A 27,940-nucleotide genomic window follows, 5' to 3' on the forward strand; every position below is an offset into this window, starting at 1 on the left:
GAAGGAGGTTGAGGATTCCTTCATTTTTTTCTGTGTAAGTGTGTGTGTGTGTGTATATATATGTGTGTTTGAGTTGCGCCCACTTCCTTCATGGTAACAGCTGTCAAAACGTTGTCGGATTACAGCGCACCGCAAAGTTGCAGCTCGTATTAGCAGCCTGGTACCAGAGGGGGGGGCAGGAAGCGAGCTAGGGGGAGTCCGGCGAAGACGCTCCCGAAGCTGCTAATTTAGGTACACGTGTCATGGGGATTTGCTATTCCCGTATTAGCATAGATATCCAATAATTATGTTTTGCTTTGGTAAAGCTCAACGTTTCAATTCCTATAAGCCACGTTTTGTTGAGAGAGAAAACTCCCCGAAATCTCCCCTTCGCTTGCTGAGGAGGGGAATGTTGGGGAATTAATAATAGCGCTCCAACGTGGAGGTAATTCCCCAACCGGCCTAATGTAATGTATGTCTGAGCGCTGTGTAAAAAGCCAAAGCTGAGTCATGAGTTTGATTTCACGGTGACTTTGTTTGACGCCGAGGTCCAAAAATCACGGCCACCATGATGAGTTTACACAAAGGGGTCGAAGTACAGCAATTGTGAACCGGTGTGAAACTGTGAACACCCGGCATTTACGCCTGTCATATTACAGGTAATATTTACTCCAAATTTTGGGCATATTGTAATAGTACACTGCTGCAAATCATAGCAATCATCGGCATTTGGTACCTGGGCCTTCAGTGGCATTAATTGACATATGCCGATCACATACTTTTCCATAGAAATCCGCTGAGCACAATTAGTGGCCAAATGATCGTAGCGCCATTAGTATATGTATAGATATGTGTGTGTAGTGGAAGTTGGTCGAAGTTGGTAGTTGGTATATGTATATATGTATGTATATATCCACATATGTATATACTGCATATCCATACATATGGGTATGACCATCGTTTTGAACCGAATATGGTCCCGTTTATTAGTAGGAAACTGACAACAGTGTACTGTAAATACTGTTGTTTACCTCTGTGATATATCACGTCACTCAACCCCAAATGATCCACCAGGAATATACGAGTATAATTTAAAAATTCATTTTTATTATTTCAGATTTCTTGTCTTGCCTTTGTTATACAAAGATGTTAAATAACTTAAATACATTCTTACCAGTCATTTGTGATCTGCTTATGTCTAAGAGCTATACACATGAGGTAGAGGACAATAATTTAGGGTTCCCATAAGACATGACAAAAACCTTGATGGTGTGTTGGTATCGGGGGGTGGGGGGTGTTTGTACACGCACTGCACAAACCCTAACAAAAAACATAAAATACTTGTAAAAGTGACAACATTATATAAAGGCTTTTCACAAAAATAGTAGATTATACAAACAGATCGAATCCAATGGAGATATTGTAGAGATGGTGCACATGAATACACATTTGTTAGGATTTTGTTAGTGCTTTGAAAAACAGCAAGTTTGCATATGAATACATGCTTCTTGAAAACACACACAAAAAGAAATACAAAATACAGGATATAAAATCAATTTAGTCGTATTTACACTAAACACATGCTCATAATACATTTTAAAAATAATTTATTTTTTTCTACAAAATAGATTTTTTTTTTGTACATGGTCTTCTGCTCACTAAACAGTGAGTGCAGAGTTTGGGATTTTGAGAATGTGGTATGATGATTATCATCATCTTGCTGCATCATTCTCCTTATATACAATCTATTTGCAAAGCCAGAAGAATGCACTCAGTGGGCATTTGGTATTCCTGTTTGTCTTCAACGGGTTCACCAGCCAAGCGAAGTTGGTGTTTTCTCGGTGGAGCGGGGCTGAGCACATACCAAAAGTGTGCTGTGGCAGGCAGGCATTTGCGCTGCATAGTTATTATGGTTTGCATGTAGCGTGCAAACTTCTGCGTGTCTTTTATTTGCTTATCAAAATGCTTCAAATTCTGGACCACGGCGGTATGGTGCAGCATCAGTGGTACCCTCAAGTTCCAACGCCCCAAACTGACATTTGGATGAAACGTATCAAGTTCAAACGCTCAAAGTAATGCACCTCACTAGACCAAATTTCAGTCAGCATCAAAGGATTTAGGGTTCGGTTTGCATTTCCCATTCTTTGTTGTGAGCTATAGGACTCGCAAACCATACGCTACTGACCAGTTTTTGGGTGAACGAAGCACTTTAATTTATATTTTGTGTGGCCAAAGTGTCTAAGCATTATGTGCTTAGGCTAATTACCTATTTCATTTTGGTAGGTTTCTACTTTCTGTATTTTATTCCAAACTAGGATTTCAGCCTGTATTGTCCAACATTTTGTGGAGAAAAAAAAGACTTATTTTCCATTTATTTTAGGAAGTTTGTGCTTCCTGGGTTTTTTCGTCCTTCAGCCAATCAAATGTGTTTACAAAGTTCTGTTGGGCGGGACCACAGCCCACAGTCTGTTTCTGCCACGGCAGAAAGCTCTTAGACTAATAAATATATGTATGAATTATTTGAAATATCGATACTTTAGCTTGAGGATTGATAATTAAAATTGAGCACTCTGGATCGGGATTATCGATATTTTGGCCTATGCCTACTTCCCGTATTTGTTCCTTGAAAGGAATCTCGGCCAGAGCTTGTAACTGACTTTTTGTGAGCACAGTACTTTGATTCAGATCTTGTATGTCTGATGTGGTGCATTTGAGTCCATCTGTTTGTGCTGTCTGACAAGAAAGGGCGCTGAGTCAGGATGTAGACTGCTTCGTTAACTTCTCAAGCTAGCCGCCGACTGGCTAGCTGCCGCATGCTAGTCACTCCTAAACAAAAGTTGAAATGTTTTGTGTGTTTCGTTTTGAATGTTTCACATTTTACAAGGAGCAGTGAGGTAAGCTGCAGATTGCTACGTTTGCCTCTCGTGCTAGCAGTTGTAAATGTTGCACATGTGACATTTGAAAAGGAGCATTAAGTTAATATGTACAGTAGACTGCTACATTGGGTTATTGTGTGCCTAGTTTTACATGACATTAGCGGTGGATTTCATGTATTGCGTAGGGAGTATTTCAAGGCTGTTTTACTGTTTCTATAATTGTGATATTTGAATGGTTAACTGTATGACAGTTAATGATGTTAACATGACAGTTTTTGTTGAAGACGAACCGCGGGGTACCACTGTTTCTCATTTCTTGCAATAGTTGAACATGTGCCTTTTTACCACAGGAGAATAAACCTATTTACATTTTTTTTTGATCTGCGCTGCATCCATAAATATAGATTTAATAATATATATACTTTAAAGGGCTTTTTGCGCTTCAGTGTGGGAATGAACGCTGAAATACAAAGCTGGGTCCCTCCCCTCACTCAGTAGTCAAAAACAAGGCATACACAAGAAGTTCCTATATACTGTATATCTTATAGATGATTACCAGAAGCTAAGTGCAGACAATGCAGAAGCCTTATTTATCTTCACGGTTTACAATAAAGGCATCAAATGACCGGGTGATTATGCTAATGAGGAATGTGGCTCAACGGTATTTGTATGGTGGTTTCGTCCGTCCACAGTTTTCCTGCAAGGCCGTTGCCGTCTTCATGATGGATGATTTCCCCCAAACAGTCGTAGTGGTCTGAGTTATTCCCTGAACATTGTTCTGATGAAGGCGGAGGGACGTACACTCTATTTGTATTCCTCATTTGCATCCACCCCTCAGTCACAATATTAGGTACACCTGCGCCGATCCAACCCAGGGAACAGAAAAGAGAATCTTAACCCCAAGCTGTTCCCACGTAGAATTGTCCAAAATATCTAGCCCGACCATAGCTCCCATTGAGTATTTATTAAACATTGTTTATCACTGCGGTTGGTGGTGTAGAACTGCACTGCGTCACGCTTGTCTTTCCAATATTTTGCCCCCATCATGTAGCTATATAAGGTCAAGTGGGGTGTTAATTGAATCATCTTTTGGAGACATCAAGGAATTGCGCCTTTGCCTACAAATGGGGGGGAGGATAAATGACTCTTCATACACCCCACATGAAAGGACCTTCCCTCAGGGAAATCATTTGGAGACATCTGATAATTGGGCCTTTTCTGACTTGGATTGGAAGGGAGGAAAATGATCAAATTCCGCCCCTTTATTGGATTGTGTTTACTGAATCAAAACATTAGAAACACCCGTCAGCATGAGACAACCATCACGTTCGCAAACGTTTGTGAGCGTCATTATCCTTGGAAAGGCACAATTGCAAATCGAGCTCCTTAATTGGGTCTTTCGTGTGGCGCAGGTGTCTCTAAGAATGTGACCGGTTATGTGTACAGTGCAACTTACAGCTGCAAATGATCTCTTACATTGAAAATAATAGTAATAATAATAAAAAAAAGTTTCAACTTGTTTTCCCCGCCACATGAAGGAAAACTCCTTGTTTAAAGCTTCCAAAAGGCGGGAACGGTCGCACAAACAGCAAAGCGTCTGTGCAGTTAGTGGTTTGTTTTACCATAAAATGAGATAAGTGGCTTTTATAATGGCTTTACAATATATATAACCATATTATAAAGTTATGTACATGCATATGCAAACACACGATGTGTGCGCGCGTAGATATGTGCGTGTAAAGTAAAATTCTTACACCCTGTCTGGTTTTCGTTGGAAGTCGTCAATGGATCCCCGTCGCCGGATACAAACACACATGCGTCGTCCTTCTTCCTTCAGTCTCTTGGCTGTGCTTGCATGTGAAAAGGATTGTTGAGTAAGGAGAGTCTGGTCAAGGCTTGAGATGTTCACCCAGTTGTCTGAGAAGAATTTTGTCTTTGAATTTAAAAAAAGAAAAAAAAAATCCCTCAAAGTGCTCATCAGTGTCACCACTCCTGTGATGGCGTTCAGCCCTTACAGGTGTACACCTCCTCTCTCTGCGTGCACTGCTTGCATTCCACATAGCAGCACCAGCGCACTTGGCACTGGCAGGGCCGCGTCACCTCCCGGCTCTGCGTGTTGTGGCCCCGCCCGCAGCAGATTGCGTCGCAGTTCTTGTCCTTGTAGCACTTGCGGGCGGCCGTGCCCGACGAGTACTTGCTGGGCCTGCAGAAGCTGGGCGAGTCCTCGATGTGCAGCAGGTTCATAGTGCGGGGGATCTGCTCGTTGAGCTGCAGGAGCGGAGGCGGCGGCGGCGGCGGCGGCTGCTGCTGCTGCTGCTGCAGCAGGTGTGGTTGGCTGCGGCCCGAGGGGGAGATGTCGCCCTCCCCCGTGGCCTCGTTGGTGGAGCTGCCCACCTTGACCGAGGTCTCGTAGCGCTGCTTGAGCTGCTTGCCGACCTCGTGGAAGGGCTTCAGTTGCCTCCAGCAGGTCCGGATGGTGCAGGAGCCGGACACGCCGTGGCACTTGCAGGTGGTCTCCACACCGGCCTTGATGACCTGCACACCAGAAATAGTACGGTGCACCTTGACTTATGAATGCCCCATTGTTTTGTGGAACACATTTACTGTGTATGTCTGTCGAGGAAATCCTCATTAGATGGCAGAAATCTGTGGTTTATCGGTTCACGCAATGTGCACCCCCCATGAGTGAAAATCCAATAAGTTCAACAAAAAAGTAAGGTGCAGGCCTTTCAGTGCAAAGACTAAAAAACACACACACATATATATATATATATATATATATATATATATATATATATATATATATATATATATACACACACACACACACACACACACATACACATATATTAAAAGCAAGGTACGGGCCGACCTTGACCTCGTAATTCAGTCCATCACTGTGAGAAAAACGCTCTCATCTATAGAAATGAAATGGTCACAAGCTTAAAAAAAAAAAAAAAAAAAAAAAAGCGCAGCCTTCGCCTTCTTGCGCCCCGGCCAAAAAAGTCAGACCGCAAGCCGTCAAAAGCAATCAGCGTCTACGAATCAATGACAATAACACATTGTCTGAGACGAGGGGATTTTGGATAGCACCTCAGTTTCTCCGCTGTGACTGCAAAAGAGATCAGGAAGTGCACATTTATCACGGCAACAGGTCGAGAAAATGCGATAGGTCATCTTTTTGGGAGGGGGTGCGGGCCAGCACATTCCACTACGGTCCTCTTGCGAATTGATCCCAAAACTTGGTGGTAAAAAAAAAAAACAGTGTTGTAAATCTTTAATCGCAGATAGAATCTCCCCTGGGGATAATATTTGGAGAGGCGGCCTGCAAAGCGAAGGATCAAGCGGGACACCTGGGCCACCCGTTCGGGGGTTTCATGTCATTCTTTTTCAACCTAATTTGCAGGAAGTAACACATTCCAATTCCTTTTGCTTTGGCTTCACCGATTCCAACTGTCCTTGTATTTTACAGTCCAAACTGACAACTTTTTTTCATCTCGCCAACATATTTGTACACGGTACATCTGATAAGAAAAACACTGACATGAGCGCTTTGAAAGAGTGAGCACATTTACTTTGTGCAATCGAACTGTTTTCAATCTGAGTTTGCTCTGTTTTATGGCAAGGCTCAGGGGCCAAAACTAGTCGGTTTTCATTTGGACGTTGTCAGACTGTCAAGATAAAATGTTGTCGGCGTGGTGCCTTGAAGTTTGAACTATAAAAAAAAAAAAAGAGAAGGGAACACTTTGGCACCAATTTGAGTGAAAAACATGCCACGAAGCTCAAAGAATTTCTAGAGTTTGAACAGTCATTATGGGTAACAAAGTGAGCTTATCATTAGCGTGGCTGCCTTGCAATTGAGAGGTTATGAGCTTGCATTTGGCTCAGGCCTCTATAAATAGTAAAACATTGACTCTGTATTATTATTTCTTTTTTTTTTTTTTTTTAATCCCCACACGATGATGTGTGATTGGCAGACCTGCAGTCACTAGTCCACCGTGCTGGCCCAATTCTCCTCATTCAATACCCCAAAAAATTGGAGACTTTTACAGTAAAATGATTTGCGACTGTTTTATGATGACGATTTAAAACACCCCCGTCAAGTCATAGTATAATTATGATTGATGTTTTTTGTTTTTTTTCTTTTTAATCTTATCAGCTAATAAATCACAGTTGCCGGGGGGGATGTGGACCCTCATAGGGGTGTGCCTGCATTTAGGATGCTCAAACAAGACAGATTAGATGGCGATGGGTCCAAACGATTACAGCTGTGTTAGGATATTTTCCCTCCTGATCACTTTGAACTCCACAACCCAGTTTAATAATCCAATGTCAATGCAAACACTCACCTTCAGGCCCACGTTGGTGTTGTGCATGTCCACGTGTGCGCGGAGGTCCTTGTTGGAGCGCTTGCCCAGGAAGTCCTTGACAAACTTGTTGGCGTATTTCAGGTTGTCGCCGCAGCCGCCCCATTGCCACGCCTTGCGGTTCTCCAGGTCGGGCGCCTCGTCGCATGTGCAGCGCTCCATGCGGCCCGCGCTGCACGCTTTGGCCATGGCGTGCGTCAGTCCCGCTGAAGAGATGGCGTACAGGAAGGCGGTCTCCTTGAATCCTTGCGAAAGCAAATGGATTCTTGTTTCAAGGATTTCTACTTTCGTATGGTTGCTAAGCTCCAGTTTGTTTGCAACGACAAAAAATGCTCATGGTTATTGAGAGTCATACAATTAAATAAATAACAGGAAAGATATGCTAAATTAAAAGGAGAAAATAACAAAACATGGAACCATTAAAAGAAAAGTACTAAAAATATACTTTTTCATTTAAGTGTCCCCATGCAACATCACAGCAAGGTTTAACATGGAGCACAAGATCATTAACACAGGAAATGTGGTTGCTGTTTTGATTAGCAACCAAGTAAAAATTGGCTCAGCAGTAAAATGTTAAAAAAAAAAAAAGAGACGGAGAAATATCTGTGGTTCTGTCTGTTTTTTATCCTCGTGAGAAAAGGGAAGCATTTATTTGATGGAGGCATTTACCGGTATTTGATGCACAAGGGTCTGGCAAATTTTGTCACAATTTGAGGAAATATAGTATTCTGACAAAAATATACTGTCCATTTTGTTCAACATTCAGTCCTTTTCCCATTTTGCAAATCACCAATTTGATTGAAATCGATTTTGAATTCAACTGAATTCAAACCTACTATATCCTGGGCAGCAGGTTGTGCCACTGGTTAGCATGTCTGCTTCAGAGTTCAGACGTTCTGGGTTTGAATCTTGGCTCGGTCCCTCTTTTGTGGAGGTAGCACAGCGGTGTGCGAATCCGGTCCTCAAGGGCCACGATCCTGCATGTTTTCTTCCTCCCACACACCTGATTGAAATGATCACCAAGCTCTGGAGAAGCCTGATCACGATCCTGATCATTTGACTCAGGTGTGCGGGAGGGGGGAAACATCTAAAACATGCAGGATAGTGGCCCTCGAGGACCGGATTTGGTCAGCCCCGATAGCATGTTCTCCCTGCGCTTGCGTGCGTTTTTTCCTTTTTTTTCTGTAGTCTGGCTTCCACCCACATTCTAAAAACATGCAAGTTAAGTTCACTGAAAATTCGACATGATCCAAAAGTGCGAATGTCGATGTTTGTCTGTCTGTGTGCCCTCCAATTGGCTGGTGACTCATCCGTGAGTCTAATGAGGACAAGAGCTATAGAAAATGGATGGATTGCAATCACCTATCCCATACCTCTCTTGAGCATGTTGGCTCGGTGGCGCCCCTCTAAGGTGCAGTTCCACCTCTCAAAGCGGAACTGATACTGGCATTCTAGGGCGCTCATGGTGATGGCCTCTCGCAAGGTCTCGGCCACGCCCGGGTCGCGTCTGCACATCCTGCGCTGCTTCTTTTCCAGTTTGAGCCGGTCGCACAGCTTGTAGTGGGCCCGGCCCACGCTCTCGTCCGGTAGAGAGTTCAGTGGCAGGATGGACAGCGGCTCATTACCGGTCAGCCTAGAAAAAACGCACACATGGGGAAGTGCTGCATGTCAGAGTGGCTTTTACCTGAAGAAACTGGTGAGGTACCAACCAGTTAGATACGCGTGCATACCAGGAACACTCCAGTGCGCTCTCGTACTCTCTGATGCCTTTTAAAATTTCCCTTCCAGCGGCAGAGTTATAAATCGCTCAGACAACGCAAATCACTGGAGGCTCAATATAAAAGTTTATGAGAGAAATAAAAGGGTAACTATCTAGCAGACGCCGCAACGTCGATCGGTGGAATTGCTCAGATTCTTTTTCCTGGACACGCATCACATATTCCCGGGCACTTGTTGCTAGGCAGATTATCTGGAACACAATGCATAAAATCTGAATATTATCGTTACACCTGACAAATGACAAACTGGCGGCTGATTTGAAACTCCTGTTCAATTCATCTTTTGCGCATTATGGCAGTGGCGATATTGTTTTCATATTTTGTGCAGCCCTAATATATATATATATATATATATATATATATATATATATATATAGTATATGTATATGTATATATGTATGTATTTTTGTATATGTATTGTATCTCTATATATGTATCATTTCTCTGGCTGTTCAAATGATGGTTTAAGTAAGTAAGACGCTCACAAATTGAGACACGCCGCCTATTACAGTATGGGGCTACTACCTGAGGAAATACTGAAAAAACCTTCATGGCTGCTCTGCATTCAATACAAACAACGGCTCTGTTGTCGTCAAAATACTTGTGGACCATACCAAGAAGAAACCGAATTGAGTAGTGATGGACAGGCTTTCAAAACAACGGCAAGCAGGCCATGTGATGGTGAGTTAATATGCTATGATACAGCAGGGGGCATTCACAGCTGTGTTGTATAGATTTAAACAGGACCATACCGCAGGATTTACACTCTCATTATAGAATCCCCGTACAAACACAGAGAATTCACGGTACTCGGGATCTTTCACGCTGCAGCTGCACGCAGAACATGTGGCGCGCTCGCACTCCTCTCCTCAGTTTATTTAAGGGAAGCGTATACAAAAACAAACAAGCCAGGCCCCGCCGCAGAGCTGGCAGGCCCCCGAAGACCGGCGTTCTGAGGTCGCCACGGCGGGAGCGCAGCGCCGCTTGCGCAAACACACACGCGAGGGGACACGACAGTCGGCCGGTCACCATTTTGGTCACGGCGACTGACAGGATTGGCAGCCGAGCTGCTCATTATGTCTGATCTCTGGCAACCTTCGCACCCTTAGAGTGAAACCAAAGAATAAATGGATTTGCAGAGAGTCACAAAGGCACACGTGTTGGGACTGAGTGCCGCTGCATTACTTTTTACGCTTCATTTACGCTCCATTGAGTCAAATGATACTCTCCAGTAAGTCTGATTGTGTCTTTAACCTTGTTGATCAATGACAACTAATGCTGACCAAAGTCTGTCAGAGAATAGCTGCACGATTGCAGCGGAACCTCTGTAGTGGAAAACGCTACTTTCCGGGACAATATGTTTGTATTCCTAAACAATTTCCCATCGGGAAAAAAAAAATCAAAATGCAGTGAACTCCCATTTATCGGCGGGGAGATTCCCATCCACAAGAGGTGAAAATCTTGTCATATGGTCTCAAACACTTTAAACACATTAAAACGTAAAACATCGTTAAAATTGTAAATATGCACTTTTTTTTTTTTAGAGTGGAAATCAACGCAAACACATTTTTTTGGTCAAGAATATGTTCCCTGCAGACAACCTAGTTGATTCTGATGAATATTGAGTTTGTGAAATATGAGTTAAGCGGCAAAATGCACCCCTTATTTTGTCACTTGTGTCGACTGAAAGTGACATCACAACTGCTCAGGTAACGACCAATCACGGCTCAGCTTCAGAAACCACGTCAGCCGTGATTGGTCGTTACCTGAGCCCCGAGCAACTGTGATGTCATTTTCAGTCGACGGACGTGACAAAATGGCCAACCCCTGAGCTGGCTAATAACAAGTGGATTAACAATTATTCCACAAACACAATATTAATCAGAACGCCTCGTTTCAACTAGTGGGCTTGCATAGAAGATATTCTTGGAAAAAAAAGATGTCTGGGTCGACTTCCCCTCTAAGTATTTGAACAGAAAAACATATCTGTGGGTCCATATGTACATAAACAAGCTGGTTGTGGGCAAGAATTGTAGTTAGCCTTGCTAGCAACTGTGTGATAAGAAGAACTTCCTGCATATCACTACACACCAACAGAGATGGGCATTCTGTTCCAGTTACGAAAACATTCAAGTGAAAAACAATCAAATAGTCCCAAGTTGAATGACGAAAACAGATTTGTCCGAGAGAGCCTAACGTTATATGACAGATCAACTTTTTGGGTGGCCTTTCCTGAAATTTCCAGTCAAATTCTGAAGCACTTTACAAAACGTGGGAAGTTGGCGATTGGACGAATGTTGTGCCTTTTGAATCTATTAGGAGCCAATCAGATCCATCAGCTTGACAAGCAGTCTATTATTGGACGCTGGTCTGGAAAAGCCCTCAGTACATTTGCCCTTCTTCTAACGCAGACGTGCCCTGTTCTGGTACAACTGCCGCCACACTGTCCTCGTGCTCTACGTACACGTGTACATCAAGTTAAGTGACGCATAATGCCAGTAAACAGGGAGTCAGGCCACAGACTTGACCACACGATTTTGAAATACATTGCGAAAGCAACGCGCCGATCCACTTGCCATGTCATTACCGCCCTTCAGACGAGACTACCAGCGCTCGGGCGAAAGTCACCAGGGTTCTTTAACGAGAGATTTGTTTTATTAAGTCAAATAACCGACTGAAGTGTTTCCCCCGGAGTCCTCACTTTCATTCCAACGGACTTAATGGCTTCCATATGCTACGCGATATTGTCTTAAGGGTTGCGTGTGCGCCGCATGCCTGGGAACGCGAGTGGTCCAATCGAAGGCGGACGAGGCATCGGGGATCGGCTTTCGGATTGGGTCAAACGGTTTCCTTTTTACAACGCCTGTTTGCCTTGCTGTAACGTGTCTGACAGCTACGGATTTTGAAATGGAAACCTGGCGTGCTACGTCTTGACACCGGCTGCTCTCTCGGCATACTTACAGAGGGAAAAAAACATGTATGATGGTAGCAGGCGCTTAAATGAGCAGCGACGTCGAAAAAAAGAGCTCTTCTTCAGATGACACTTCTTTGGCTGGGCGCACACGTATATAAACTTCGGAAGTTCGGAAATTGGCGTTTGGATACTTTATTGATCCCTTAGGAATTTCTGGAAATTTCTGGAAATCGAGATCATTTTAGAGTAGACAGATCGACACTAAGAAAGAAACAAGATGTATTGTCAAGTGATTCTTTTGTGAAATGCTCAGGAGCCTCAGTAGAGGTCTACACGACAACGACGACGACGACAACAACGTGACACCACCCTGGTCGCACACTGCTGTGGAACGACTCTAGTTCATTCGTTCAATAACGAGTCCGGAGTCTCGGTCCGCTGCCAAAGAACCATACGCAGCTACGACAACAATGACACCTCGTCTAACATCTTTGCCACAACGGCCTGACAACTAGTCCTCGTGCTGATCGCACACTGCTGTGGAGTGGCATGCGCAAAGAGAAATAAAATAAATCCAAACACAGAAATAATCTACTGAGCACAAATGTTCAACGTTTTTTTGTTGACAAAGGCCAAACGCGTCACACGCTTCTGTGGGATGGTATCCCACATCGAGAAATAAACGTTTTTTTTTTATACTGTCTTTTCAACGGGTATCCATTTATTAGCAAGAGGCATTTTTACAACATGGATATCATCAACCGAACACAACTTTCTTGGCTTCAAAAAGCGTCGGTTAATCCTAGTCACACACTGCTGTGGGACGGCATTCCACAGAGAAACTGGCTTTCCAAAGGTATACGTAAACCTTTTTTCGACATCGTCGCAGTAAGCTATCGCATGCAATTTGCCCAATTTCCAATCTACGCAATCTTAACCGCAATTAGCATTCCTATCATGAGGAAAAACAGAATAAAATAGAAACATGCCGCCACGTGTCACATCTGACAGCTACATCCACCTCAGAACACACACACGGCCTCTTATCGAGACATGTTCACGTGATTAGAGCAGAGCGGCGTCTGCCGCCTGCTCGGATCTTCAGAACATCTCGGCGTGTTTTCACATCCCGGAGCGTTTTCCCTCAGGTGTTTTTGTTTGAGGTGTTGGCCCAGCAACTGAAGTTACACATGGAATATAACACCCATGTATAAAAACGAAAAGAAAAGAAAAAAAGTTGGTGAAGCTTTGTTTTTCCATTCACACACTTGCCTCGACAGACTCCCTGCGCACCTCCTCCCCAGTCTATCACTCGCTAGTTTGTTTAGTTCTTTCTCTCCGCACGTCAGCACCTCCCATCGGCCATGACGTTTACTCTACATACATTTTCCATTTCCATCGCTCATTGACCTTCACCATCATCACTCCCTTTCTGGAAGTCACCCTTGGCTGGTAGCACCACTGGTTTTATAGCGGCTTCCACACAATTTATTTTGGTTTATTTATTGTTACATAGCAATGACGCTCGGTATACAATGCCTTGTAGGTCGGTACGTTATCTGTCTTTCTAGATCCGTTACACTGGTCCAAAAAATGTTTTGCCCTGTTTTTTTTTTTTTTCTCTAGCACATCAGGATTTTATAATAATAACAATAATAATAGTAATAGTGGTTGTAAAAAACGGAATGTAGAACTATATTGAGTAATATTTATGAATTAGGTGTTAGGTTCAACAACAGGTGGCTTTTTTTTCTCAAACGTCGTAGCTTTAAATTACAACGGATGGTAAAATCCGTATTGCAAGCTTTTATAGGTCAAACATAAAAAAACAAAAATGAAAATTTCTCAAAGACCTGCTGTGCTAGCGAAAAAGTAAAGACATTTTTTAAATCTGGTATCATATGTTTAGGGACACATAAAGCCATCTCTGATAACAATTAGCTATCTTGTACTAGATCAATAGCTTATCTTTCTATATATCCATCTATCTATCTTTCTATCTATCTATCAAGGGGTAATAGCCAAAATGAATACAAAACAGATTAACATTAATGAAAAATTTAATGAATGCATTTTTAACATTTAATTCTTACTAGAAGGAAATACAAAATAATGAATATATATAAATAAATCATAGTTGATCCAAAATATTAGATATTTGTGAATGGCTAAAAAAACAATTGAATATATATATATATATATATATATATATATTTAATGTATATTACGTATTTGCTAAATTTAATTTTAAATTTAATATATAAAATAAAATGTGTACCCGGTATTATTTTTCTAGAAATATTAATTATATTCAATATCCATTTGTAATCTTTTTAAAATGTAATAAAATAATTATTTGGGGGGGAAATGACAAATCTATATTTTTTTAAAACCCCCAAAACTTTTATTGTTTTAGTTGTACTAGGGAAAGTAAAACAAAAATTTTGAGCTAAAAATGCTTATGTTTGCACATATACGCAAACTAACCAGTACTTACTACCTTCAATCAACAGCTAATCAGTCATCGGCTGATTGCAGCTTGCCAAAGAAAACCAAAATAAAAACACAAAAGCTACAACCTCTCCATCAACTCAGGTTGGTCCCGTCACAAGCAACCGCCGTCCTCCTCCTCCTCCTCCTGCTCCTTCTATCACTCCACCCTCTGCCCACCCTACTCCTCCTTTGCAGCTCTCCCTTTATTCCCACTGGTCAATTACTCTAAACGAATGTCAATCATTCCGCCCAGCTGTCGGCTCCACACGAAGCCTCCTCCAGACAAAACCATCATTGCCAAAACGAGGACAGACGTCCACATTGCGTCCTGAAGCACTTATGCTTGTGCCGGTTTAAATGGTGCGGACCTTGAGAAGACTCCCGCGCTGTTGCCGCCGCTGTTGCCTTCTTTTGGGTGGCACGCAAATCATGGAAATGTTGGATGAACTTCAGACCACCCTGCCCACCCAAGTGCCATCTGGTGTGTGGCAGCACGAGCCATGGCGCAGCTTGTAGGAATGTGGTGGCGGACAATGCGTTTTAACTCATTTTAGTAAAAGCGCAGATCCAAACATTGTGTTGCGCGTGGTCCACGGCTGTCACTTCTGTTGCTCTATTTGACTTGAAAAAGTTCAGGAAAGGCTGCTGTCTGTCAACACGCGGTACATTCTTATGCATATGCACCCTCAGCAATGCGGGCACGACCGCTTTTCGAATACCGAGGAACCTCGAGTCACCAACGGCCCTTTTTCCGAGCTCGTCAAAGTCACGCACCAAATTTTAGTCGAAAAGCTGCCTCTAGTTGCGTACATGTTTCATCACGCAAACCGTCTCAGCATGGATGAGCTGTGTTGTGCTTGTCGCAATATTTAACCATCTTTGGCTGTGCTTAACTCATTGCAATTGTTGTGCTGTTTTTTTTAACTCTTCATTAGACCTCAGCATGATTTAAAGGTTACTGTTACACAGTGCTTTAAGTGGAAAAAAAAAGTACCGGTACTACCCTTATCCAGCTGTTGCCAGGTAAATTAGGTGGTGGGTAACTGCAGATCATTAAGTTAGTTAATAAAAAAAATATATAGTTAATAAAAATATGTTAATATATACAGTATTTTATATTATATATGTAAATAACAAAAAAAAATGTCCTGTCTGAGTTTGAAATGTCCGAGTGCGTTCGAATGCGCTCTCATGACTTGTGCGTAAATGAGACGTCAATGTTTCCACTCCCGTTAGCGGCGGAGACTTGGCCGTATCATAAAATGACGGCGTAATCAACTTGCGATTTCTTAGCGTCCTAAATCGGCGATTGAATATGGTTTTGGGATGGCTTCATGTTGATGTTGTTGATGATGGTAGCAATTCTGTAATGCCAAGCTATCCGTCACACCGCCTAGGCCAACTTCAAAATAAAAGCCTACTCAAGCTATTGTATTGGCGTCAATGTATTTTTAGTCACATTTTATTTTGAAGTTGTTAGCCTTTGCATTGGCGGTGTGTCAGGTTATGAGTATGTTTGCAACGTCCATGTCTAAATGACGACGCACACGGCAAATAAACTGTTAGCGGAGGCAGAAAAAAAAAATGTTTTTTTTGGGGGGGAGGTACGCAAATTATTGAAGTCCCAGTACGCTAGAGGCTAAAATTGAGAATTGCCGGCCCACTGCATACCAGCCCACTTAAAGCTGGCTACACAGGATGCCTTTATTGGCATTTTTTTTTTTGTTTGTTTGGGTTTTTGGGGGTCGGTGGGAGGGCGGCTGAGTACCCCTAAAGTTCCCATCCTAGATCGGCCCCTGGCTTAATCCCCTGCGAGTGCAGTAGCAAGACAGTTTATGTGTCACGATGAGTTGAGTCATGATCAGGACATTGTGTGAGACAAAGTGGAAGTCAGCTATCTCGTCTGACTTAGCAGGATGTGACCCAGCGTTATGTCATCTGCTGTCCTCACTGGTCCTCTCTGGCCTCGTCAAACCAACCCCCGCTCAACTCTCGTTTAAATGGAACAATTCTCAGGCCCAAGCCGGCGCTGGCAAATGCAATTTAAATGTTTTCATTTTTTGTTGAAGTCAGAGCAGAGGCTGGTTGTTTAATCCAGAGCTGTGGTAGTTTGGGAATGGGAGTGTGTGGCATAGTAAGAGGTTTAAGTGCTGTGTGCTTCTAAGGTCAGCGGCTCTGTTATGGTCACTGTGTGACTGGCACAGATTGGGCGAGCGGCGGCGTCCCGCGTGACTCATGACACACACACACACACACACACACCGTTCCCCCCCCCCCCCCCCCCCACACCCCCTCCGCATGTTCCAGGCCACGCCGTGGCACAGGGCATGCCTGTACCAGCGCACCGACGCACCTCAGGCGCGCAGCATGCCGCGGCGCCGACAACAGCTGGGCCCGGAAGCAAGACTCCCGGACGAGGCCGGTTTTGTTGAGTGAACGCAAATGCGACGCGATTCGGAACGCCGTGTTCCCGTTTTCAAAGGCAAGACTACAAGAATTACAAACAAAACAGCAGCTGTTTGAATCAGTCACTCCTCAGTGGCTGCAAGAGGAGAGTATTCCGCCTGCCAGCTCCCAGACAAAGAAGCAGCTTTCAACAACTGTTTTGCTGTCTAAAGAAGTCAATATCATACCATCGCAACGTTGGCCCTGTGATATTGAGCTATGGCATGAGTATTATTCTGCTCAGTATAACAGGAATTCAGAACATTCACAGAGACATGCTCGTAACTCTTGCCTTTACTTTGACATTTTTGTAACACTTGTGACTTAAGACTCCAGTGTGATCGTACTGTATAGAAGTGAGTAAGCTAAGTGTTTGTAATAGGGGTGTAACAAAAGAACAATTAGAATCGGAAAATCGGTTTTGATTTAAAGGATGCTCATGCATCGAATCAAACGGAACCAAATTGTTCCACTTGTTCCACCATGTCGAATCGTCTTTGATTGGCGTAAGATATCACATTTAGCCACATTTACAAGACTGACAAGTTCATTCATATTTATGTAAAATGACAACAACTGATCCCATTGATTCGAACCCAATCGAGTCACCCCCCCTTTTAAAATGTACCAGTTCTTGAATCGCATCGAATCGCCTTTTATTGGAGCGATGCGCACCCCTAGTTTATAGGATTTCTATTGATGTTGGTAAACGTTTTACGCTTGAATATAACGTTTTTTACAGGCAATGTTAAAGGGCCTTAGGTTTTTAAACAATCTAATCTGTGCATCAAAGCTTTAACATCAAATCCCGAAAATATCCGCCTCTGCCTTTTACACAGCAGCGTGATATTCCTGCGACTACGTGTCGGACAGTGACAGTTGCTTTCAACAAAATGTCTTTGCAGGCAGTCTAAGGGCTACTGCGTTTACATCCTAATATGAGCAGTTGCTAACTTCTATGTTAGCTGTATGATCGAGTGGCAACCAGTCCTCACTCTGCCAGACTCTGCCTCGCGCCCAAAGTCGGCTGTGATAGGCTTCAGCAATCCAAAGCAATTGTAGGACCCTAGAGGTTCGACCGTTCAAACAATAATATTCCAGATATAAAATCCTAATTTGGGATACACGATATGGGCCAACACACCTTAAAGGGAGCTACAAATGAGAAAACCATAAGCAAAGAACATCGCAAACGGTTTTGACTACTTGGCCTGCCAACAGCATCAAACGTCATCCCAATGAGAGTTTGACATCAAGGGGAATTTCCTCGCCGTGTCGTGTGACGCTGCGCGGGCGCGACACACCGCCAACAGCTGGACATGGCTTTTTTTTTCAAGTCCTTGCCGCAGTCTCCTCGGTAGGCCGATGACGCTCGACTTTCTCTGATGTGACACAGCCAAACACATTTACAATCCCTCCCGAGCAATGTCATATTCAAAAATATTCCGCGCAGCCATCTATTGCCACTTTATAACCCACATTAAAAAATTCAGGTGCGTACCAACTTTTCTGCTTTTTCCTGACTTCAGCTTTAAAGTCAACGGGGAGACATGTTTCGCATTCTTTGATTCATGACTTGTAAGCAAAAGTTGAGGCCAAATTACTTTTGCACAAGAGCGGGCTGCCTGTTTTCACATTTGGGTTCCCACTCTCCTTGTGTTACTCAAAAGCAGGGGTGTCCGGCCCAGCGGCCAAATGCCGCCCGTGACTGAGAGTGACAAGAAAAAAATAGTATTGTAAAAATTCCTTCGTTTTTCTGCAATTCAAACTTTGGATCACTGGTGAACGTCATCACAATGTCGCGGAAGCAGCAATCAATTAAAAATGCAAGCGAGCTTTCACCAAAGGAAATACGTTTACGGATACAAGCCTACGCGAGAACCGGCCGGCCGACGTGGAACAGTAAGCTGTTCCAATACAGGACTGTGATGTATATATTGTCCCTGTCAGGCCGAATCCTTGTAATGTGCTTTGTTGTTAAATGTATTGAACTTTCTTGATCATAACTTGACTTCTTCACTGGGATTGCTTTGAAATGGGTAAAGAAAAGAAAAGTGCCTCCTCCGTCTGTTGACATCTAGCATAGTAGGCGCTACATTAGCATAATATCCAAAGCGTCATGTGAATCCAGTTGTAGCAAAGAAAAAGCAAAAAGGTGTCCACTATTAAAGCGCTCACGTCTGTGTGATGTCAGCACACGAGCGCTGAGAGAATCCTATCTGCTGGGTAAAGCGATAGCCCTTGAGGTGGGGCTCAAACCACAGGATATCCTATGAAGTTGGGAAATCCCTCCCTATCGACCGCACTCCCCGCCTTTGCCACACGTCAGGCCTAATCAGCCTTTAAGGTCCCGGTAATGAGACGCCACCCGCCAACCGCTGTCTGCCCGGCAACACCGCTGCTCCTAATGAGCCGTAATCATCCAGGAGCTCCCCGCGAAACCGCTGCAAGGCAAAAGAAGGCGGGGACGGCAGCACGCGCGCCCGCCTCGGGAAATGTTTATATGTAGCCTATTAAATGACAACGTGAAACATGGCAGTGACTTTTAAACATTGCTGGAACTGATTTGAAGCAGTGATGAAAACACGACACAATCACCCCCTGACCCATTTGTTAGCCTGTTATTTTTGGATGTAACTGGGCAAAGAAAACAAAAGTAGAAACAAGTGATGACAGAATGTTTTTCAAACTCGTAAGGAATAATTGGGTGTCTACCCCTACACTTTTTTTGTAAGTGTACTCTAGTTGGCTCCACTTGCCTTGGTTTTAGGTTAACTTTAAAAATATTATTGCAGGAAACTGTAAAAACCAAGCCGCATTAAAGATATCAGTCACAACAAGACAATGCTAACGAACAAAATTGAGGAGGATGAGGCATTTCCAACTAAATAATACAAGTATCTCTCACTTTCAAATGATCAAGCTAGCTATCTCAATAGCAAGCAGTCTATAGTTAGCAAGACTCAGGGCAGAAAGGCAACGGCTTCAACAAAGTCGAGACTGTGGAGCATTATGCGGCCTCATCAAGCGCTAAACTAAGATTAACATGCTATCCCGCAACTAGCAGTGGTGCGCCATATGGTATCTGCTTGGCATGCTTGGAACCCCGGTTGATCAGTTACTACAAATAGTATTTGGTAGTATCTGCTTTACTAGTGAAAAAAACTGCAATAGCTTGTAGCAACAACAAGCTCACAAGCTCAAGACATCGACTGAGTGTGCATGCTATACGCTAGCACAGCTCATCTATGTTGGAAAAAAAAAAACATTGCTCACAACTCTGAGGAACAGTTGTTTGCATTGACGCTAGCGGATGTCGCTAATATTTGTCAAATGTGGGCTTGAGAACCCTTTTGAGACTCTTTTGTGATCAACGACTATAAAAATAAAATCGACTCGATGTGACACTATTAGCTAGTGCTAACCTGTTACAGGTAATTGCCCACCTAAGTGGGTCATCCGGGGTTAGCATGGCTGGGAGTCATTTTGCCAAGCTGGTATATTAGCAAAGCTATTGTCAACACTTTAGGGCCAGGTTGTTTCCTCATGTTAATTTAGCTGGCTTTACCTTAAGGTGTTGTTAAGATGTGGTTCAACTAAACCAGTTTTTCCTTCATCCATTCTATGTGGCGCTTGTCCATGTGAGGGTTGCAGTTGAGCCAGCTGATTGAGGGTACACCCTGGACTGATCGCCAGCTAATTGTAGGACACATATAGACAGCGATTCCAGCTCCCACATATTCCTATGGACAATTAAGAGTTGTATACTTTTGGACTGGGGCATCGGGAGAAAACCAGCGCAAGCTCACAGAGAAGGTGCGAATTCTACACCCTGCAACCTCTCAACTGTGTGGCGGACACGCTAACCACTATTTCAACACGCTGCACCCAGGATTTTTTTTTCTATAGAAAACATTTCATTTGTTGTCTCACCCCAGAAATTTTATTTTGGAGCAACCCCTGGCCTGAATACTCTAATTTGACTTGATTTACTCTACTCCAAAGCATAAAGGTAATGCAATAGCAAGTAATCGAGACCTGTGTTTTTGCGTGTGTCGGGCACTGTGGCTCTTTTGTGATTGCTGATTCCAGCTGTGGGTGAATTTATTTTCTACATGTCTCACATGAACTAAATAAAAACAAACCATTGCCTCCTTGCAATCCAGCGCAGTTTACAAGACCATGGAATGAAAAAAAAAGAAAAACGTTGTGGACTTTTAAACCAATGCCAGACATCTTTAAGGCTCCATCACGTCCTTCGGAGAGATGAAGCCCCCGCAGACTTTTTCCGATTGCAAATGATAACGGATTTAGGGGGAGAGGCAGCACCTGCCACAACAGACGCAGTGGGAAGGAAAAGGAGTGCTCGCATTCTTGCGGCAAAGGATGACAATTTAAGCGGGCGCACGACTACGCCAGGAATCCCTCCCCGCCCTGGGCCGCGCAGACCGTGGCCGGGAGACGATTGTGTTTATGTTTCACTTATGCTCCACCACACTCTGGAAATTGGGTATGCAACGTTGACCCTCTATTTGGAGTAAATCAGTACCCGGGAGGCCCCCGTGTGGAAGAATATTTATTCCAGCAGGTTGCTGTTGTTTGTCCCGGATTGAGCCGGTGTGACACGGGTGTTGAATTTCTGGGCAGTCGGCCACTTTTTGGGGTCTGAGTCACCTGCGCGAGCGCTTTCTTCAGCGTCGTGTTCCTGAGCTTCGGTTCGGGGCTCAATCATTCACCCAGTCAAAGTCATTCATATTCCAGCCAGCGCTGTAACACCGCGCGCTTCCCCCCGCAGACGCTCGGCAGACCCGCAGAGGCAATTGAAAACAAATGCTAACGGAGCGAGTCAATATACATGAGCATTAGGGCCATTAGAGGCCACGCGAGTGCCAGTGCTCGCTGGCCCGCCAAGCTCCACTTTCCAGCAGGCGAGGAAGACGGGAATCGAGGCTTCCACGTGTCCTCTGTGTGGTTGCAGGATTACAGACAGTGACGCACCGGGGGGGTGGCGGTTGGTAGGAGTGCGGGGAAAGCAATTTCAGGTACTATACTGCATGAATCCTCAGAAGTCCCGCTTTCAAGCCAGAAGTCTGCAGTTGCTGAACAGTGTAGTGTGTGAAATGCTGCCTCCTAGAGGGCCGACCTTGTTTTGGAAGCAGTAACGCGCATTCGCCGGCAGGAAGACGTAAGCTAGCCTGCCGAGCCTCTCGGAGTAAGAGATTGTCAAACGCCTTAGGTTTTTAAACAATCTAATCAAACGCCAGGCGTATGCGCACTCCGCTGTTCGGCGTACACTTGCCGGCGAGGCGAGGAGAGGAGAGGAAGTTCCGCCCCCGTCCATCATCGTTACAAAAGTCCGACTCGCCGGTGGCTAAGCTGTATATGCGGTGGAGCGCTCGCTTGAAGGGCTGCCCTCTCGAACTGGCTCATTTCAGCAAGACAACAAATAGGGTGTGCAAAGTCTACTGTAATACTTTACCTTTTGGGGTATTTTGCCAAAAGGAGGTCACATTGATGTTAATTGGGAACTGCTTTAAATCGTGAGGAAAAATGCGTAATATGTCGCCTTTTGAAGAACATTTGTAGATGGTAAATCCTCTAACCAACAGGTCTTATTGGCCCCTCCATTTTCAATGCCACACAACACTTGAACCTATTCCTGGGAAAATGACATTTTTGGATGAAACCCCTAAGATGCTGATTTTCAAACACTGACTTTTATGACTTGGGAAAATACGGCTAAGATTTTGCCTTGGGAGAACGGACACTTACCGGTGCTAAGTCTTATTTATATACACTAATGTAGATCAGGGGCAGGGAATCTTTTCAAGTCATCCATCCAATATATTCCATTTATGAAACAACATGATCAACATTTTGTGGATTCAATGTTTTGAGTCTTTTTATAGCAGTTTGTTTTTTTCCGAACCTCACATCGGGCCAGCTCAAATGCTCTTGCAGAGTGTAAACGTCCCACAGACCGTGGACTGCTCACCCCCGTGTAGCTTGTAAAGTGACTTTTGCCTTATTTCTGATCTCAGCGAACCAGAGCTGCCTGTACTGTATGTGGTTCTGAAACCATTAGGATGCGCTTGCGGCTCATGCTTCAATTGAAGTGTCTTTTCGACTTGTTTAAGGCTTTGTATTTGATTTTTACACAGGATTTAAGTGAAGGCGATTTCTGGATTCTTTGTCTCCAGCATAACAGTCCACCTCCACCAAGACCAAAAAGCTAAAAGTTATGTTTGTGAGATCACAGTATCCAGTGACAAGTCATTGTACACTTTAAGGTACAGCAATCTACTTTTTTGACAACTTTAGGTTTACACAAGTGCGAAATCTGAGGTCATGGTGGGTCACACTCCTTACAGCCTATTTTCCTCGTGCTCGGACACGCACCTTTGCCCTCCACTCTCATGAAACATTGACATGAACGTTCCGTGACTGTTATTTTTCATTCATATGAGCGATGGCTGTGAAAGAAAGTAGTTCCTGCTGCCTGAGGTGTGTGATGTTTATGCTGGATTGGGTGTGGAGTTGGGGGGGGGGTTCCCTCTCTCTTTTTTTTTTTTTTTTTTTTTTTGTGCAAGCCCAACAGTAGACGTTTGGGCCACCACCAGTCCAGTGCAGTCAGTCAGATGGCTTTATTGTTACCAGCTGTTGCTTTTGAGGCGGGTATGTATGTACACTCACCTTTTTGCGTTCGACTGAGGATACATTTTGTTTGGTTTTTACGAGCAAAAACAATCCCGCCCGCCACTCAAGCATACTTAGATGACTTTTGGCGACCTCCATCCAATGAATGTTCCCATGTTGTCGCGTGCATGCTCACTGTGTAGCACTCACAACAGCAGTGTTCCAAAAGTAACACAATCATAGCACTAGTCACTTAACTATTGCTGTAAAGCAGTATTCTATGGCATTATTAATACAATTTCAGTCAAATTAAAGGCATTCCGATCTTAGTTGTAATGCATTTTAACCTTGACGCTGTCTTTTCTGTTGACTTTTTGCGGCAAATGAACCAATTCACTCGTGTGGGCATGCGTTACTCCTCTCGCTGCCGCTTAGGTTTCCATATAAGCCAATCGCTGGCTACGTATTCAGTCACTGGTCCGAAATGGGTCGCGATAGCAGCGCCGCTGATTGGTCGTAATGTCACTCTGTGTCCGTACATGTTAAGTACGTAACGCCTGGTAAATTCATGTTAATTATTTAACATTTGTGAAATAGTTTTTAATTCATTTAGGGCAAGACTAGCTATAGAGAGACATAATGAATGTTGAGGATATTTTTTTCTATTTACATTTGTTTTTTAATTTTATCGTAGAAACCAAACAAGTTATCCATAACAAAAGTTTGAAGGCTTTTTTTTTTTTTTGTCTTGTTAAAATGCTATCAGTGTGTAAGTTGTGCATTTTTGGGGGTGAAACTAACTTGCCATTACTTTCAAGTGGCAGTTACTAGCCAAAACCTGTGTTTTATTTTGGAAAAATCTTGCCCAACACTGATGCCACTTCAACTAATTAACAACAATCAAGGTGACAACAGCTTCACTCACCCGAAATAGGCTGCGCTGGGCGGTGGCAAGTAGAAGACGAGGACTACCAGTGTGAACGATAACCATCCCAGGAGTAGGTGTCCATCCAGCATTTTGCTACGGCTCCAGGGCAGATCATTTCGTTTCTCCTGAGTAGCTGTGTGAAGCCCTGAGCTGGACGCACCACACTTCTTATATGAAGAGCACATGAAGTGCTCCTCCCATCCAGCCAGCACCAGAGAGAGAGTGAGAGCGAGAGCGAGAGAGAGAGAGAGAGAGAGAGAGGAGGGGTTGGGGGGGGATTCAGCAGCGGCATGAAAGGGAAAGCGAGACTGGGGAGAAAGAGTTGGGGATTTACATTATAGTTTTTAATTAGTTTTAGTATTAGCTTTACTTTTTTTTTTTATATATATATGCAGTATTTGTCAAGTGCCAGATTAAAAAAGAGGTCACTAAGTATTGCGTAATAAAGTAAAGTAAGATACTCTTCTTTAAAATGAACCCCGAAAGCTCATGCACAATTGACAAAGATGAAAACGACGGACATTTTCACTATCATTATAGTTATTTTAGTTAGTTGTATAAATCTAAGATAGTTTCAATCCGTTTTTGTTGATTTTTTAAATACTTTGGATTTCATTTCATTAACAACAATACTTTTTCAATTATCAATAGAACAATTATAACCCTTTTTTCAATTCTAAGTTTAGTTATTTCATTAGTTTTCGTCAAATGTAATAATCCTGGAGAGAGAAGCTGGCAGCAGTGTGAGAGAGAGAGAGAGAAGGTCAATCGAGTACATGCAATGGTATGTTACTACTGTATGTTTTCAAGATTGTAATGCAATCCATGAAGCGCTGCGTGTCCAGCATGTTCTTTACATCCATGCTCCTCTAGCAGTGGCGTAAACAATGTGGAATGCTACCGTAAAGTCTTAAGTCACTCTTACACAAAATCGATTTGCAATCAATCCAACTTTTATACCAATGTATCAAAGAAAATGAACGCATTTTCACGCTTGGAGGCAGCACTTCTTACACTAGACTGTGTGTATGTGGCGGCTCATTCATTCATCACCAGAAACAGAATCCCACTGCGTGAAAACTTCGACATGCAATCATGTATGCGCTGGTTATCAGAAGCTAACGCTAATAAGTGCATTCACCAAAACTTAATGCAGCTCTGCTTACCTTTTGGTTTTGACATGATGACAACAGTGGGGGGTGGGTGTGTTTCTGCGTTAGAATCCCTCTGCATGCTCGCGTTTTAGACAGTGTCGCCGCTTGAAAGTGGCTCTGGAGCTTCACCCAGCTCGCTGAAAATGTCATGAATGGAGAAACTTGTTTTGTTGGGTGATTCTAATGTAAATTAGCCGCAATGTTATGCAACAGTACTGCAGACGTGCATAAGGGCTTGCTCGCCGACCACTTGTACACAAGCACTTAAAAAGTCAATTTTCCAAAAGTGACCCTTAAGCATTGTGGCCGTGACTGTGTAAGTCAACATGCAGGCGGCTCATGATCCTGTCAAATGAGTCTAACATGGCCAAGTCGATATCAGGATTGAAAAAGACGGACGGGATTCCGCGTGGAGTCGGTTTTGGGTTAACGATTGGCAGCCAGGTTAAATATCTGTCCGGTCTTGCCTCAACGAGACCCCGGCTCTCGCCGAGAAGCCCGCACGCGTGCGAGCCAGGCGGGTTCACGCGCAGTTCACAAATTTGTCGGCGACTACACGACCGCGGGCCATTTCACAAGCACTCCGAAACCAAACCCGCTAATCACTTGTCACATTGACAGCCATTGAGATCCACTGGCGAGCTATCAATCATCCCGGCAAGTAACCTGAACACTCTGGCAGGCCCGCTCATGAAAAATATTTAGTCCTCTTGGTACCGCTTTCAATTTGAGGATTAGGAGAATGACGCGTAAAACTGCTGAGGCGCGAGTTGTGCAACTCGCACGACTACAGCAAGTTGCATGAGTTGTAAATGCGGGGGTGTCCACATGCTTTTCCACAAATTGAATTTGATAGTCTTTACCTTTTGTTTATTAAACATGCTAAAAGCAATCTAGTGTAGGTCTAGATAGCGTAAGTGCTTACAACAACAAAGATATGAATTACAGACAGAACATTTATTATACTGTAAGTATAAAAACAAGTACAAAAAAAACATGAACTGATGAATTTCGTTGTTTTTATTTTTTTTATTGACTAATTCACAGCAGAAGTGACACGGCTCAGGTGGTCGAATGGCCGCCTGCTAACCTGAATGTTGATGGTGCAGCATTCCTCAACCCTTGAGTGCCTTTTTTTTTTTTTTTTTTTAAATAAACTAATACTATGCAAGTAAAATTAACTCAAAAAATCTCTTTGTAAAATATAGTAATTTATGAGTGAATAAACTTTTTTTTTTTTTTTTTTCCCAAGTACCTACTGTAGAATTTACTCTAAATGTTTTACTCTCACATTCCACTCTGTTTGGGCTGGGACCAAATATAGTATTTTTAGAGTAAAATCTTCTGTGTACCTACCGAACAGCATTTCGTCGCTGTCCTGTGAAATAACACTTTTGTCCATTTTTTTCAATTTTCTTATTTTTACGTGAATGGTGTTTCCGTGTTACAGACATGGCATTAACGTGAAAATGAAAACAATGATGTCCAAAATTGGACATAAGCTTTTTTCACAGGACAGCGACGATTTCCTGTTCTATGAGAAAGTACGATTATATTTGCATTTACTCAGCAAAACTGGGCCCAACAGTTTATTCTTATTTTTGAACAAATGTGGGCATTTTATGCTTTGGAGTTTTTAATTTTATTTCTTTATGTATCATATCATTCAGGATAACATTTTTTTTTTACAGTTTATTTGGAACATTTGTACTTTATCCTATATTTATTTAGTGGAGTTTTTATTTCTTTTCTTTTTTGTGGCCATATCTTGGCTTCCTCCCACACGAGACTGTGTTCCCTGAAGGAACGAAAGAGTGTTTGCAGAGCGCTCCGTTATTATGAAAGCTGGATGAGTTGTCATGAATGCGATGCGTGTTTCAGCTGTCACATTGACATGGTCAGTCCAGGTAGCAGCGATTAAAGAATGTGTAATTGCACAATTTGTTTTTGCCACGGGCGCTGATTCTTAGATAACATCTCCGTTTGCCAGCTTTATGCAGGGGACAAGCCTCCCTCATGGCCTGTGTAAACAGCTTTCAGCGGCTCAGCTACCACCTGACATCTTTTGTGCATGCGCGAACACACACCTTGAGTGGTGGCACGTAAACACGGGGGGGTCGTATGCCATTTGGGAGCGCTCCAGGCGCACACCTGGGCTGTGCTCAACCTGCTAGGTTTCAGGATCAAGCTGAGCAGTCAACAAACACATTTGGATCCTTGTGTGCTTTTAGTTCATCATTATACATATATGTATATATATATATATATGTACTGTCAAGTCATAATGACTATTTTAACAAATATGACAAAAAGTAGCTTTATGGGAAAATTGCCAACTCGCCCTGTAGGGTAAACCGACTATTTTCAGAT

At 43.3% G+C, this 27,940-nt stretch overlaps 2 protein-coding genes across 3 annotated transcripts in view; one reads left to right on the forward strand and one right to left on the reverse strand.

Annotated features, from left to right (window-relative positions):
• The window catches only part of dhx30 (DEAH (Asp-Glu-Ala-His) box helicase 30), a 92,759-nt gene that overhangs the window by 48,306 nt on the left and 16,513 nt on the right, over positions 1 to 27,940 (forward strand). The window lies entirely within an intron of this gene.
• Positions 1,065 to 24,601, reverse strand: wnt9a (wingless-type MMTV integration site family, member 9A). Its single transcript, XM_086042922.1, has 4 exons — positions 24,414 to 24,601; positions 8,596 to 8,855; positions 7,205 to 7,467; positions 1,065 to 5,390 (listed from the first exon to the last, which is right to left on the reverse strand). Exons 1-4 carry the CDS (start codon positions 24,599 to 24,601, stop codon positions 4,860 to 4,862), a joined length of 1,242 nt encoding a protein of 413 aa, XP_085899048.1. The 3' UTR covers positions 1,065 to 4,859.

Source organism: Filicampus tigris, chromosome 10, assembly GCF_054856515.1.
Source record: "Filicampus tigris isolate MCC_2025a chromosome 10, RoL_Ftig_1.0, whole genome shotgun sequence".
NCBI lineage: Eukaryota > Metazoa > Chordata > Actinopteri > Syngnathiformes > Syngnathidae > Filicampus > Filicampus tigris.